Genomic DNA, 16106 nt, shown 5'->3' with positions numbered 1-16106 from the left:
TCTTTTCATTCTTTTTTCTTTAGTCTGCTCTGTGGTAGTTATTTCCACTGTTTTATCTTCCAGGTCATTTATCCATTCTTCTGCCTCAGTTATTCTGGTATTGATTCCTTCTAGAGAATTTTTAATTTCATTTATTTGGTTGTTCATCATTGTTTGTTTGCTTTTTAGTTCTTCTAGGTCCTTGTTAAATGTTTCTTGAATTTTCTCCATTCTGTTTCCAAGATTTTGGATCATCTTTACTATCATTACTTTGAATTCGTTTTCAGGTAGACTGCCTATTTCCTCTTCATTTGTTTGGCCTGGTGAGTTTTTACCTTGCTCCTTCATCTGCTGTGTATTTCCCTGTCTTCTCATTTTGCTTAACTTAATTTGTTTGGGTGTCTCCTTTTCACAGGCTGCAGGTTCATAGTTCCTGTTACTTTTGGTGTCTGCTCCCAGTGGGTAAGATTGGTTCAGTGGGTTGTGTAGGCTTCCTGGTGGAGGGGACTGGTGCCTGTGTTCTGGTGGATGAGACTGGATCTTATCTTGCTGGTTGGTAGGACCACGTCAAGTGGTGTGTTTTGGGGTGTTTGTGAAGTTATTATGATTCTAGGCAACCTCTCTGCTAATGGGTGAGTTTGTGTTCATGTCTTGCTAGTTGTTCAGCTTAGGGTATCCAGCACTGTAGCTTGCTGGTCGTTGAGTGGAGCTGGGTCTTAGCATTGAGATGGAGGTCTCTGGGAGAGCTTTCGCCATTTGATATTACGTTGGGCTGGGAGGTCTCTGGTGGACCAATGTCCTGAACTCGGCTTTCCCGCGTCAGAGGCTCAGGCCTGACACCTGGCCAGTGCACCAAAAGGGAGAAGAAGAAAGGGAGGGAGGGAGGAGGGAGGGAGGAAGAAAGAAAGAAAAGTGAAAGAAAATATTAAAATAGAAAAAAATTATTAAAAATAAAAAGTAATAAAAAAAAGAGAGAGAGAAAGAAAGAAGAGAGCAACCAAACCAGAAAACAAATCCACCAATGATAACAAGCTCTAAAAACTATACTAAAAACAAAAAAACAAAAAAACAGACAGTCAGAACCCTAGGACAAATGGCAAAAGCAAAGCTATGCAGACAAAATCACCCAAAGAAGCATGCACATGCACACTCAGAAAGAGAGAAAAAGGAAAAAAAAAAAAATATATATATATATATGTAAAATTAAAAAAGGAAGAGAGCAACCAAATCAATAAATCTACCAGTCATAACAAGCTCTAAATACTAAACTAAGATAAACATAAAACGAGAAACAAACTAGATGCAGAAAGCAAACCTGAAGTCTAAAGTTGCTCCCAACGTCCACTGCCTCAATTTTGGGATGACTTATTATCTATTCAGGTATTCCACAGATGCAGGGTACATCAAGTTGATTGTGGAGATCTAATATGCTGCTCCTGAGGCTGCTGGGAGAGATTTCCCTTTCTCTCTTTGTTCACACAGCTCCTGGGGTTCAGGTTTGGATTTGGCCTCGCCTCTGCATGTAGGTCGCCTGAGGGCATCTGTTCCCGCCCAGACAGGACAGGGTTAAATGAGTGGCTGATTCAGGGGCTCTGGCTCACTTAGGCCGTGGGGAGGGAGGGGTACAGATGCGGGGTGAGCCTGCGGTGGCAAAGGCCTGCGTGACGTTGCAGCAGCCTGAGGCGCGCCGTGTGTACTCCCAGGGAAGTTGTCCCTGGATCACGGGACCCTGGCAGTGGCGGGCTGCACCGGCTCCTGGGAGGGGAGGTGTGGATAGTGACCTCTGCTTGCACACAGGCTTCTTGGTGGCTGCAGCAGCAGCCTTAGCATCTCATGCCTGCCTGTCTCTTGTGTTCGCACTGATAGCTGTGGCTCGCGCCCGTCTCTAGAGCTCGTTTAGGCGGTGCTCTGAATCCCCTCTCCTCGTGCACCCTGAAACAATGGTCTCTTGCCTCTTCAGCACGTCCAGACTTTTTCCTGGACTCCCTCCCGGCTAGCTGTGGCGCAGTAGCCCCCTTCCAGCTGGTTCATGCAGCCAACCCCAGTCCTCTCCCTGGGATTCCACCGAAGCCCGAGCCTCAGCTCCCAGCCCCTGCCCACCCCGGTGGGTGAGCAGACAAGCCTCTCGGGCTGGGGAGTGCTGGTCGGCACTGTCCATGAATCTCTCCGCTTTGCCCTCTGCACCCCTATTGCTGCGCTCTCCTTCATGTCCGAAGTTCACCACCTCCGCCACCCGCAGTCTCCACCCGCGAAGGGCCTTCCTAGTGTGTGGAAACCTTTCCTCCTTTACAGCTCCCTCCCAGAGGTTCAGGTCTCATCCCTATTGTTTAATGTCTATTTTTCCTTTTTTCTTTTGCCCTACCCCAGTATGTGGGGAGTTTCTTGCCTTTTGGGAAGTCTGAGGTCTTCTGCCAGCGTTCAGTAGGTGTTGTGTAGGAGTTGTTCCACATGTAGATGTATTTCTGATGTATTTGTGGGGAGGAAAGTGATCTCCACATCTTACTCCTCCAGCATCTTGAAGGCGCCCCTCTATATTCTCTTTTAACTAACTATCTATAGAAGGCAGAATGGAAACTTGCCCTTTTACTAGTGAAGAAACTAAATTATATTGCTAGTAATGGAGAGACAGAATAGGAACTCTAACATGTGTGTTCTCCACTATTCCACACTCCCTCTTGGAACTCCAGATGTGGTTTAACCATGATTCTGCTAGTATTTTCAAAAGGAAGAATCCTTGTTTGTCCCAACGTTATTCATCTTATTTGCATCACAGCACTCATCTAAAATGAAAATTACTGATTTCATAAAATTCAAATAAGCATATCATAAAAACCATTCCTCTCTTAGAGTGCCCTTTGTAAGCATTAGCTTTTTTACTTATTTGGTCTGAAACAACATCTTGTTTCCCCAAGATGCCCTCATGTCTTGGGTCTTGCCTAAACTTCCTTAGTTTTTTTTTTTTGTAATCTAGAGAAGCATGTGTGCACATGCACACACACACACACACAGGAGCACACCACATGCACACGCACATGCAGACGTGTGTACACATGTATGTGTATGTAAAGTTACACCAAAAAAACCCCTCCGAAACAAAATCAACACTTGCCACCCACAGTGCACTCTATTTTTCTTTGCTCTACTTCATGTTTTGAAATACACTGATTGGCAATCCATTAAACAGATTTTAGGATGTACTTGTGCATGATGACCTACAGTTTGAAACACTGGTGTGGAGCTTAATTATTTTAGCTTTTTTGAAAGCATGAGTTTGGAAATCAGATCTAAGTTTGAATTTTTGCTCTTCCTCTTCTTGGCGGTAAGGATCTTTGAGGCAAATCACTTGGCTTCTGAGAATTTTAGTATCTTCATCTATAAAATATAATAATATATGTAAAATATAAAATATAATAATGATATCCATGTCATTAAGCTTCTCTTTCATTCGTTAAGTATTTATTTCTCAGCTCTCATAATCTTTCATCCTTCTTGGTCCTAGTAAGATTTTGAAGAATTTTCATAACTCTTTCTTCTCCCAGGCTAACTCACCATCATATTTAATGTCATTCTCCATATTTGGGGGATTGTATGATTGAAACATTTGATGGGGTTAGACAGGGGAAAAGACCAGTGCCAAAAAGGGAGCTACCATCCAGGAGCGCTAGATGGGCTTCCACTATGGTTGAAATGGAGATCTAGAAATAGACTATATAAAGTCGTATCTTTGAAGCAGTCTTATTCTAAGCTTTTTCCCTATGAAATGACCAATGAGCCACCAAATTTCAAGCCACATTGTAAATATTTTTTAATTGATGAAGACTTAGCAAATCCTCATTAAATATTCATCATTTTGGAATTAAAAAGAAAGCCTCTAGGATTTGAGAATAACTCACTAGTAAAACAAGTTTCCTCTTGGGTCATCCATAGTTTGATTTATATATTAAATCAGAAATCTTTGGACATCAAAGACACAGTAAGATCAGTTCAACTGACAAAAGATGACACGTGGTTTGCTTTTCCCCATCTTCATGAAAACTAAATACATTCTTAATTCCATCATAGTGAGTACTCTTAGTTTAGAGCAGCCACCATGAAAGAGGCGGGAAAGGTGCAGATACATTATGGATGAGTATACTGAGTGGCAATTGGATTGGGAATATGTAAACAGGTCATTTTCATTTTGAGTTTGATTTTTTCCTCCCATTATATAGATGATACCTTTCACCAGTGTCATTTATGGTAATGGCAGAGTGAAACTGTAAACTGCATTTCATAATTATTTGTATCTCTATATGTGGGCATGTAGTTCCTCTTGAAAAGAGCTCCTCATTTAGGGTGTCTCTGACACAGGAGCCCCATTATGAGTGGGGGTGGGGTGGAGGTTAGGGAACAAATTTCACTTTCTCTTCTCCATTATTTTCCCATTGATATATCCATTTGCCCTCCATCTTTTTCCTTTAGTATTTTCAAGAACTCATATTTACAATTGCCTCCTTTCAAATATTTAAATTTTAATGTTATTAAGGAAGTTATATATTAAGTTAGTTGTACTTTTCTGACAGACTGGAGGACCCTTAATTCAACGTGTAAGATTTGCGAAGTAGAATAGCCAAAGGTTTGAAAAAATCGTGCATGAGTATATGCTAGCGCAGAGGTGATTTTCAATTGTTTAATAATAAATATTTGGGGGGCTCTCTGGGGACAGAAACTATGTCACTGGTCCTCCCTTAGAACCTAGCACCTAGAGCTAAGTACTTGGTGGGTAACTAGCAAATGCTTGTTGATTAACTGATAAGTTTATATTCATTACAGATTTGTCCTAAGATCCAAAACAATTTAATGCATTTTGATGCAAGCATTTAAGTTTCATGTATGGTTAGCTGTATCTTCTTGAATCTGTTCCTCAACTTTTAAAAATGGACTAGTCTATACATTGTCCATATGTGCCAGAAATGTAACCAATGCTCAAATGGTGGCATAAAATTTTTAGTGGTTCTACCTGGGGTTTCATCCACTAGTTTTATGATCATAGAAAAGCAGTCAATGGGCAAAATATCTCATAGAATCATCAAGAGAAATGGAGAATAGAGCTTATTGCAAAATTTGATTATAGACAAAATGTTATAATATTGCTTTATAAAAATTTAATAGAAGTGCTAAACAAAAAAGATAACTCTGCCCTTTAAGGTTGATTAATGTGCACATGGTTGTTTCAAAGTAGCCTTAAGATCTTATTTTTAAACTACATGGTATATTTAGTCATTTTAATGATATTATATAGAAATAGAATTATTCCAAAAGTTGTAGATCAAAGTGATATCTTGCCTGGGACTCACAGATCTGTAAGCCCAATCAATATTTTGCTCACAATAAACCAGCTCAATGAATATTTCTTGATTGTTTCAAACGACTCAAGTTCATATTCTTTTATCCACGTTAACTTACATAAAGCCAATATCGAAGACTTATCAGTAGTAGCCTGCTTTGGTTGGTCCCCATTCAGGATGCTGCCACAGTAATGATAGCAGGTGGCGGGCCAGCCCTGCGATCCCCAGGTGCAGGAGTACCTGTGGTCCTGGGCCCTGGTGCCAGCACCCGGGCAAGGGCAGCAAGGAAAGCTTGGAAGAGATAGAGGCAGAGACGGCCCTGTTTGAGCAGGAAGTTTTAGGGCTCTGGTAACCAGAATCCCAACTGCTATGCCTGCCGTACTCCAGTGCCCACAGTCCCCATGGTAGAAATGATGCAGTTCCCAGCAGCTCCTGTGCCTGCCCAATGATAGCAACCAACATACTAGCAGGTCCAACAGACTCTCCAGACCTGGGCAGCCACCGTGGCCACAGTGGTTCCTCCCATGGTGGGTGACCCTCCCTTTGTGGTGTACCTCCTTTCCAGGCGCATTTGGCCCCCATGATTGGATTCAACTGGACAGTCCAAAGGCTGGAGAAGCCCTCTTCCTGCCATGAACAGCTGTGGCACCCACCACAGAGGGCTCCTCTCCTGTATCCAGCACTAGTCCCCCACGTGCTACAGAGAGCACATTCTGCTCTTTACTCTGCAGCAGGCAGTCCTCACCCCATGGCCCTGCTGCCCCCTCACCAGGCCCTCGTGGGCCCCCTTTTCTGCCTGGACCCCCTCAACCCCCCGGACCACCTCTAATGCTGTCACCAATGGCTTGGGGTCCTGAAGCCCTTCCCTGGGTTCCATGGCTGCTCTGAGGCCTCTCCTAGAAGAGCCAGCAGCATACCGAGAGCTGGGCGTCAGCCTGGGGTTGATTCTGGAAGAGAAGGAAGAGGCAGTGGTGGTGGCAGCAGCTGGGCTGGAGGAGGCTAGGGTGCTGGTGGCTGTGAGGGCAGGAAGCACCCCAGCTGGTCCTGGTCTTTGGGCCCTGGCCACCTACCACTGGCCCTGACCATGGATTTGCCTGAGCCCCTGCCCCTCCTGCTGGAAGTAGTGTGCCAGGCTTATTGCCTCCAGCGCACACTCCTTAGCTCCTGGCCCCTGCCCCCTCGCCCTGGCCTTGTGACCCTTCTAGATCCCAGAGTCCCTGGGTGAGGACAAGAGAAAAGGAAAGCCAGAGAAATTGATGCAGCATTTGCACCGGCAGCTGGGAGCAGCTGGGAGGACCCCAGCCTGCTGGAGTGGGATGCAGATGGTTTCCGAATCTTCTGTGGGGATCTGGGCAATGAAATGGAGATGCCATCTTGGAACTCACCTTCAGCCCCTTCCCCTTCCCATGCTTCTTTAAGGCTAAGGGGATCTGCGACAAGTGCACTGGCAAGATCATGGGCTATAGCTTCTTCAGCTTTAAGGACCCCAGCAACTATGTGCGCTCTGTGTGTTGAGATGAATGCAAAGTAAGTAGGCTCGTGCCCCACCAAACTGTGCAAGAGCACGTGGAAGGCCCGGAAACTGGGCCTTGAGTGCAAGAAGCAGAAGAAATTGGGACTGAGATAGGGTCTGTGGCTGAGCACCCGCTTCCTCTTGGCTGGGCGCTGGCTGCTACACACAGTTCTTTTTGGAAAACCCATAACTATCTACTCACCCATCCTCCCCAAAACCAGTTTCAATAAATTTACGTTCATCCCTGCCCTGACCCCCCGAAAAAGGCTAAAGCAATGATGGGCACATAACAGGTGCTCATGAATGTTTATTTCTTTACCATCATCATCATTGTTTTTCATTGTCATCATTATAAATATTATTTGTAGATAAAACCATTAGACCACAGAGAGGTTAAGTGATTTGCCCAAATTCACACTTCTGGTTAGTAGTGGAGCAAGGAGAAGATTTCATTTCTTATCATTCCCATCACCATGTTATTCCTGCAGTTGACCACACTGTCTCAAAAAAGAAAAAAAAAAGTAGTAGTAGAAGAAGATTAAAAGATAAAAAGGAACGGAAGAAAGAAAAAGGAAGAAAATCCCCACATTCAGTCAATCACATACAAATGAGAAATATTTAAACTTTAAAACCTTAAAAAGAAATATTTCCAGTATTCTTTAACTCAGTGTAAGGATGTTCTTCCAGTGCTCATCTAAATTCTTTTTACTGTGAATTTAGTTATTTTCCTCCAGGTTTGCTTCAACAGAATTATAATACCAATGTTTTTATTCTCAAACATACTGAGGATATTAACTCACTGCTTAGCCTACTATTTTTCAGATTTAATTAATTCTTGAATTTTTCTCTTAAAATTTTGTTTTTGATTTTTGAATCATTTAAAATTTTCTGAGTTTTTTTCACAGTGGTGGTCAGTATTTTGAGTCACTGAGTAGCTAATTAGAATCAGCAACTCTGTCTATCAAAGTATAATTGCTGTCTATAAATCCTATCAGGTAGGGAATACATAAAACTAAGTGAGAATAGCACTTGGCATAGTGCTGTTTTGAGATACAAAATCACTGACAAATTTTTTTGCCATGAAGTATTGGTGGCACAACATATATTCAATATATACACACTCACTCATATACTGTTAATTCTGATATTATTAAAAATGAAACTAAACAAGACAAAAGCAAAACCAAGTAAAAAGATGAGAGGAATAAGGACGTGTGTTACTTAATTCCAATGGATACTGAATTTATTGTGTTTCCTGTAAACTTGTGAAAAAAGACAAACACATTGAATTATGCAATTTTCCTAAATTAAAGATTAGTGAGAATAAGCATAGTGGCTTTTCCTATTACTAAAATTTTTCCTGTTATTGAACTCAACAATAGTTCATCAAGATAACCCATCTAAAAATAGACACAAGGACATAAATATTGCTCAAATGGACATTGCTTGTATCTGCCTTATGTAAAAATCAAATTTGTAGTAACATTTTATGATTCTGTGAAGCCATTACTGTAGAGAACAGAGATAACATGCCCCAGGTATGTTGCTTTTTGGTGATCTCACTGAATGTCTACTCTGATATTAATCTAGGAGAATGAATAGTTAATGTTTCTGTTAAATATGAGTTTGCCTCAGAACACTTTTTAGCCAGAGCTCAGTAAGCTCATCATGAGTGTCCTAATAAATGCAGAGAGTGACAGTATCTTCTGTTTTGATATAAAAAAGGACCTATGTGCCTCAAATACCATATGTGTGGGAGGCATTACCGGGAAAATACTAAGCCCTGCCCTGTATTTGAACCCAAATACAAAAAGTCTGACCAGTTTTGCATGTCTACCTCCTTTCCACCCCACATCCAACAAGGTGAAAAATATCTAACAACAAAACATCCTTTGGAATGTGGGCTAGTATTGGTAATAGAGTGTGGAAAGCTAAAGAGCGTTAGTGTAGCTCCTATGGGAAATTTGGTTTTTAGAAGCATGACCTGAGGGACTCACCCAAATGAGTTAACTACAAAATACATTCTCAAAGAGTTAGCTGAGCTGTACTATTAAATAGGTTTATTTATCACTTTCCATTTTAAACATGATTAATTTATATGTTAGCTCATATTCACAAGATCAAACATTTTGGTGTTAAGTCCAGTTGCTGCTGAGTTGCTTTTTCTGATAACAATTACCCAACATATTCAATTGCTAATTAAATATATTTGGGGTTAGAAATTCTAAAACCAAAACATTAGCTTGAAGAAAGTTGCTTGTCTTCTGTTTCCTACAGCTGAAGGACATGAATTCAACGATATGATAGCAGTCCCAATTTGACTGTATTTTAAAAGAAGGCAGCTTAAGAATTTATAACATTTATAATTAGAATTTCACCTATTATCATCTGTGTCTTTATAATCACTCTCGTTTTGGTAGTATTAGTGTTACAGAAATCTTGAAGACATATGTATATCCTGAATTCGATTTACATATTATAGACAATTTTGTTTCTGAACTATTCCCTCATATAAAAAATTTTAATCATATTCTTAATGACTTTTTAAATAAATTGCAACTATATTGCAGTGATTTGTAGTAGGATCTTTGTGCCCCCCCCCCAAAAAGGTACTTTGTCCTCATAAAATTCTTTTAATTTAGATCCCAGCCTTGTAATTAATTGAGAAGAAACCTGGCCAATTATTGAGAAAATGTTCTATCCTGTTCTGCAGATTTAAATGTTTTCTGTTTGTGTTTTTGTGTGTGTGAAAATGAGGTAGGCTACATTTTGTATTCATGAAAAGAAAAGTATGAAGTAAACTAAGAGAAATAGTTTGGCATTGGAGTCCTCCTTAGAATAATGTCTCCTGAAATTTTTTAAGTTAAATATATATTTGAACTTCATAAGTTTTTAGATTGTGTCAACTATATTCTATTTGAGATGGTGTCTTGTTACCTTTGTTAACTTTTAAAAAAGTTTTTGTCAATATTTATTGAAACATGAACATAGTAAGTTTAGTGTTCTAAAAGTGTGGTCTACAGCAAGTTAAAGGTTTCAGCTGAGCTGATGCTGTAGTGACGGGAGTAATATCTCCCAGATGGGTGATTGAGAAGAGTATCGCAAATGCTCTAACCTTCAGAAAGTTGGTCACTCGTGTAATCAAATAAAAATTTTCACCTTTAAAAAGTCTTAATTCTCAAACCTTTCTATTTTAAATTTCATAGAAAGTTACATTCAGAATGCACTGTTGAGATCATTTTCAAGCCAGTCTAGGGTAGGAATTGAGGAAAAGGAAAGGCAACTTCTTACAAGAAACATCTTTAAAAAAAAGAAACATCTTAAAATGCAAAATTATTTAAATATTAGTTTGCTAGGCTATTTCAACAATTCCCAAGGATTGGAACATTTGATTCTTACAGACTGAAAGAATGGATCCACTCTCCAAAACATTTAAGCAATGGCTCATGATACAGAGTAAAAGATTTCTTCCTGTAAACAACGTAGGAAAATCAATAAATGTCATGCTGAAGAATATATAAATTAAAAAAGATATCGGGAAAGGTAAAGGCTCTTAACTATCATCAGGCTTAGTTAGCTCCTTAAAAATTCCTACCCGGGCTTCCCTGATGGCACAGTGGTTGAGAGTCTGCCTGCTGATGCAGGGGACACGGGTTCGTGCCCCGGTCCAGGAGGATCCCACATGCCACGGAGCAGCTGGGCCCGTGAGCCATGGCCGCTGAGCCATGGCGCATCTGGAGCCTGTGCTCCGCAACGGGAGAGGCCACAACAATGAGAGGCCCGCGTACCGCAAAAAAAAAAAAAAATTCCTACCCAATGGACATACTGCTTTCCCTTCCTTATTTGTTAGAATGAGTTTACTGTTAGTGAAATAGATTACCTCTGTTTAAATCAAATACTTCCTGTTGCCAAGGAGACTGGGTGTTGAGTAATTAACTCAGAAAACAACTTTAAAATATAATGCTTTCCTTGGTCTGGTAAAGGGAGTGACAATTTTCTTTGCGGAATCATTTGTGTACAGTCAACACCATTAACATCATTTGCAAACAAGTAGAATCCAGGGGTCATAAAACTTCATATTTTTCAAGTTTTTATTATATTGTCAATTCATTTGTTAAATGTTCTAGGAATATACATAATCATAAATTTCAAAATTTAATTTAATAAATGATAATAATAAATTTAATTCTTAGCATTTTGTGCCAGTAAATATATGGAAACCATGACATGAATGTATTAATAGTACTGAATACAACTTTGTCAGCTACTCAAAGTTAAATGTTGGTGACAAACCAGGACCATGTTTTGCAAAGAAGAAAAGCAAATATTTCTTTATTTTTGAGTCACATATAAAAGCCTGAATACTTTTCATAAGAAAATCATTAAGTATAAGATATACAATGACCACAAATAGGAAATTTGCCATGAAGCAATTTGTACTTGTATTTGGTTCTTCCTACATGTATGACAAGATCTGCTTTCAAACTTTGTCAGTATAATATACGTAGATACCATATTTAGTGAAATTTTCAAAGAGTTTTTTCAATGCTATGGTGAGTAATGAATTTTTCAGGAATTTAGATAGATGGGAACCAGGTATTTCAGTACTATCATAGATTATAAGATAAATTTTTGAAAAAAACCCTCAAGACAAATTAGTGACATAGTGCTAAATGTTTTTTTAAGTACAATGTTGTCCTTACAAAGTTGTTTTACCTTAGAATTTGTCCTATGACACTAATTACTTTTTATGAAGAGGACATTTCTCTCCCATTTGTTTAAAAAGTAAGATTTATTTAAAGTTCTTTATGTTCTAGAAACTACAGAATTTTATTTCTGGCTGGCACAACAAATGATACAGAGTTGCTCTTTTTCTTTCCTCATTGCAAAAGTGTTTAGATATTTCTTAGTCTAAAAAGAAAGTTTGTTGAAGTTGCAGATCCACATTTCTAATGAATATTTACCTCTTTGCCTCTCTGAATCAAAATCACTGGAAATTAGTCTCTCTGAAATTAATAGCTTCAAGCTAATGCAAAAAGAAAGAGAAAATGAGGGGATCAGAGTCTGCCCATCTTCTGGGTTATATACTTGCATAAGATCAGCCACTGTCTGCCTCATCATTACTCCACTTCTGAGGCCTTGTTTGTTTCTCTTCTCAGAATGGACTCAACGCTCTCCATCTGGCTGCCAAGGAAGGCCATGTGGGGCTGGTTCACGAGCTACTGGGAAGAGGGTCCGCTGTGGATTCTGCCACTAAGGTAATGTTTATGCTAGTAGAATTTATTTCCTTGGAAAAGAGGAAATGATTTAAAGCTTCTCTTCCCGGGTTATACATTTCAGAGCTTTGCTGGAACACCACAGATTCTCAACAATGCAGAACTGAAATTGAAATTCTGTCCATTAAACTTTGCAGAGTTTGAATGGTTTCGTTTAGGGACTTATCAGAGACTGAAGAATTCTGTATCTCTAGTTTCTAGTATTCTATCTTTTTTCCTTTGATTCACAGAGAGACTAGACTAATATAATCCTCTGTAGACAAAAGCACCTATTTTCCCAAGGTTAATTCATTTTTTAAAATAATTGATATAGTAAACTTCTCAATGGAAATGAACAAATAATTTTCATGCTTTCATTAAATTGTTATATCTTTTAATGTATTCATTTAACTTGGTAAGAGAATATACAGATCTTTTATACTCTAATGGAAAAGGGATTTGGGGATCATGGATTGAATTATTAGGGTAAAATTAGATTTTGTCACTGTAACGTGTGTTCGTAAAGAAATTTGACTCATTTTTAAAGGAATTTACAAGATGCTTGGTATACTACAACCTGTTGCTTCCTTGTTGATACTTCTTTTGGTTAAATATATTTGAACCTTGTCTTTGGGGGATCATTTCAGAAGCAACAGGTGTTTTAAAAAAAATATCAGTGGTGACAAATCTTTGTCTTTAGAAGGTGAAATTTTAATTTGGAAAAAAAACAGTAGCCTATCAGAATCACGCCATTTGACCAGGGCTGCAGTGTGACAGTCTGGTCGTGGGAGTTGCAGAGAGAGGTGGCAAGTACTCAAACCCCTGGCCGGGTCATTAGTCTAATCAGGGATAGACAGAAAGAGCCCTGGAGTAAATTAGGGATATGGCCAGTTAACCTGGGTTTCCAACACCTCATACATAATTGCCAAAGTGTAGACTGACCCTGCTCACAGTATAGTGTACAGCAGTTCTAGTGGAAATTTAAAAACGAAAACAAAGAACTCTTTGGCAGTTCCAAAGATGTTAAAATATGTTTGCTTTGCAAGAAATTGCTTACTTTAAAGAGAGAATAAATATTTTTATTAACATTTCTCTTGACAACATGAGATAAATGTTAAACAAATATTTAAGAATGTCAGTTTGAATGTATATCAAATTATTTGCTTCCCCTGAGTTGCTCATATTAATATATTCATTAGACCAATCACTCTTTCTTGCTTAACTGTTTATTATCGTTTGTTTCCTTTCCTTTAAACTCTGTTGATGTTTTAAAATATAGGTTCATTTTTAATCACAGATTACAATTGTAGAATTTTAGATCCAGAAAAATATCTCATTAAATCTCCTCATTTAAAGAGAAGGCAAGTAAGTCTTCAAAATAGTACGAGTGGATAAAGACCCACAGTGAGGAGGTGGCAAAAAGAGAACTAGTGTCCAAAGTTTATGGCTTTGAATGTATAGATTTGCTTGCTTTTTATTTTTCTTTTTGTTATTTGTTTTAATCCTATGATAGGCATCTTTCAGTCTCTTAGCCTATATTTTCTTTTCATGATAGGTTTAAATTATTTTTCATTTTTGTTTGGTACTGTTGATGATAAATTTTGATGTAGAAAATGGTAGAAATTATTGGTAACATTGTATAGCTCATGTGAAATTTATTATTTTATTCCCAAAATATTTTGAACAACCGTGTGCTCCAGTGACTCGAAATACAACTGTGAATTGTCAGTTTCTCTACAACTGAAAATTCCTAGGTTTCTCTGCAAGGTGAAATAAATTCAATGGTTCAGATAAACTTTTTTTTTTAGTTTATATTATCTTGTGGTAGGACTCTTTTGTTGTAATAACATGAATGGTAATATTGTCTCTCTCTCTCTCACACACACACACAGACACACACGTACACACATCCCAGATTATTTGATTCAGTAAGATCTCAGTCTTTTCATGTTCTTAACACTAAACTGGAATTGTGCAGGATAGAAAAGGAAGACATTGTATGGGATGGCCAATGTTTTGATGGTATAAATTATCTTTTCCCAAGGTGGGCTGCAATCTTGATAGAATGACAAGTTTTAACCACTTCAAATCATCAGCAAAATTCAAAATACCTGTACATTTTGATTTCTACAAAATTTGGAAGCCTCCAACATTTTCCATTTTGTTTCTCCAAAACAGAAAGGAAATACTGCTCTTCACATTGCATCTTTGGCTGGACAAGCAGAAGTTGTCAAAGTTCTCGTTAAGGAAGGAGCCAATATTAACGCACAGTCTCAGGTATTACATTCAGATTTTCTCTGATGTAAATGAGTTTAACTTAGAACAGCCTTGTGAAATTGATTTAATGGGTTTAGCCATCTGTTGGGTAGATAGATTTACTATAAACACTCTGTGATTTATTTCAGGCAAGTTATTTTATTAACTCATGCCATGACATTTCTTATTTTCGTGATGTATCATCATCTCCCTCTTTTTTCTAGCTTCTTTTTTATTTTTAATTTATTTTATTGAAGTATAGTTGGTTGTGTTAATTTCCACTGTACAGCAAAGTGATTCAGTTATACATATATATATACATTCTTTTTCATATTCTTTTCCATTATGGTTTATCACAGGAAAACCATATAGAAAACCATTGAATATAGTTCCCTGTGCTACACAGTAGGACCATGTTGTTTATCCATATAGAGATATAATGATTTGCATCTGCTCATCCCAAACTCCCATTCCCTCCCTCCACCACACCACCCCCTTGGCAGCCACAAGTCTGTTCTCTATGCTTGTGAGTCTGTTTCTGTTTCATCGATAAGTTCATTTGTGTCATATTTTAGATCCCACATATAAGGGATATCATATGGTATCATTTGATATCATTTGTCTTCCTCTTTCTGACTTACTTCACTTAGCACATCATCTCCTCTTAATATAACTGAAAATTTGACAAGTTCACAGTCTATCATTGTCTTTAAGTGCAAAGAAAAAAAGAATTATATAGTGTTTTTTCTAGAATGACAGTGATGTCTGTGAAAGATGAATTATTCATGCAAGTTATGTTGCTCTATAAAAGTATTTTCTCTTCTTAAATTGAAAAAATTCTCAAAAGATTTGTATTCCAGTGGGAAATCTGCTATAAAGTGGGAATCACACTACTTTGGGTACTTTGCATATAAAATATGGTTTTTACAAAGCTCCTAAGGGAAAGGAAAATTCGAGACCCACAGCTTTATGATGCATGTAATAACAATTGTATAGAATAGGGAATGATATTCTTAAAATGAAATTAAGAACAGTTTTAAAAGAATAATCAAAATACATCATACTATAAATTTGATCCCTATTTTTTCTCTGGTTGAAAGGGGAAGAAAATATTGCTTTGCCCAAAGCTTTACTCTTAGTATCTGTTATATATTTATGCAGAAATTGAGGTGCATATCTTTATAGTCAAATCCATTTCTTCTATTTTTTAAAGTTTTTAGCCTTTCTAATAACATAGGCCACACCATGCAGGCTACTGGCAAAATAAACCAGTTCCTCTCTATCCATTCTTTGGGCCTTTGAAGGCCTTTGTATAGGAATATGTGTTACGTATATTGTTCATTCATTCATCGTGCAGACATGACTCTACTTGTATAAATGGCACAAGTTCTGGACCCATAAAATACCAATGGGGAAAAGTAAGAAAGAGCCCTATTTTCTTTGACCTTAATTAGAGGGAAGAATCTGTTTAAATTATGACAGACAAGAAATTATCCATTTTTATCTCTATAATATCATGCTGCTTTTTTCCCCATACAACCCACATTTTTAGTTAAGTGTGCATCAATATTTTAACATTTATTGAGAATATGCCATATTCTAAAATCTTGATTAAATGAAATTCTTTAAAAAATTGGTATCATTTGTAAAGAACTCTGGTGTATTCTATAATGATAATGGCATCTTGGGCTTAGAGACACAGGATACTACAAAATTGACTGTTCCAAAGTAAGGGATAAAAACTTCTTTACATCTGGAGAACATCTTTTTGCTTTG

At 38.1% G+C, this 16106-nt stretch overlaps 1 protein-coding gene and 1 pseudogene across 18 annotated transcripts in view; both read left to right on the top strand.

The window, feature by feature from the left end:
- Positions 1-16106, top strand: part of ANK2 (ankyrin 2) — a 689834-nt gene that overhangs the window by 501502 nt on the left and 172226 nt on the right. For all 18 annotated transcript variants that reach the window (XM_073804958.1, XM_073804947.1, XM_033856740.2 and 15 more), the window contains exons 3-4: positions 11979-12077; positions 14253-14351. In XM_073804958.1, the coding sequence (XP_073661059.1) occupies positions 11979-12077; positions 14253-14351 (198 nt within the window). The remainder of the gene's footprint in view (positions 1-11978; positions 12078-14252; positions 14352-16106) is intronic.
- Positions 5498-6933, top strand: LOC101325255 (RNA-binding protein 42 pseudogene; annotated as a pseudogene).

This window comes from Tursiops truncatus, chromosome 5 (genome assembly GCF_011762595.2).
Source record: "Tursiops truncatus isolate mTurTru1 chromosome 5, mTurTru1.mat.Y, whole genome shotgun sequence".
NCBI lineage: Eukaryota > Metazoa > Chordata > Mammalia > Artiodactyla > Delphinidae > Tursiops > Tursiops truncatus.
Note: the sequence above shows the minus strand (reverse complement) of the source record. Positions and strands in the feature narration are given on the sequence as shown.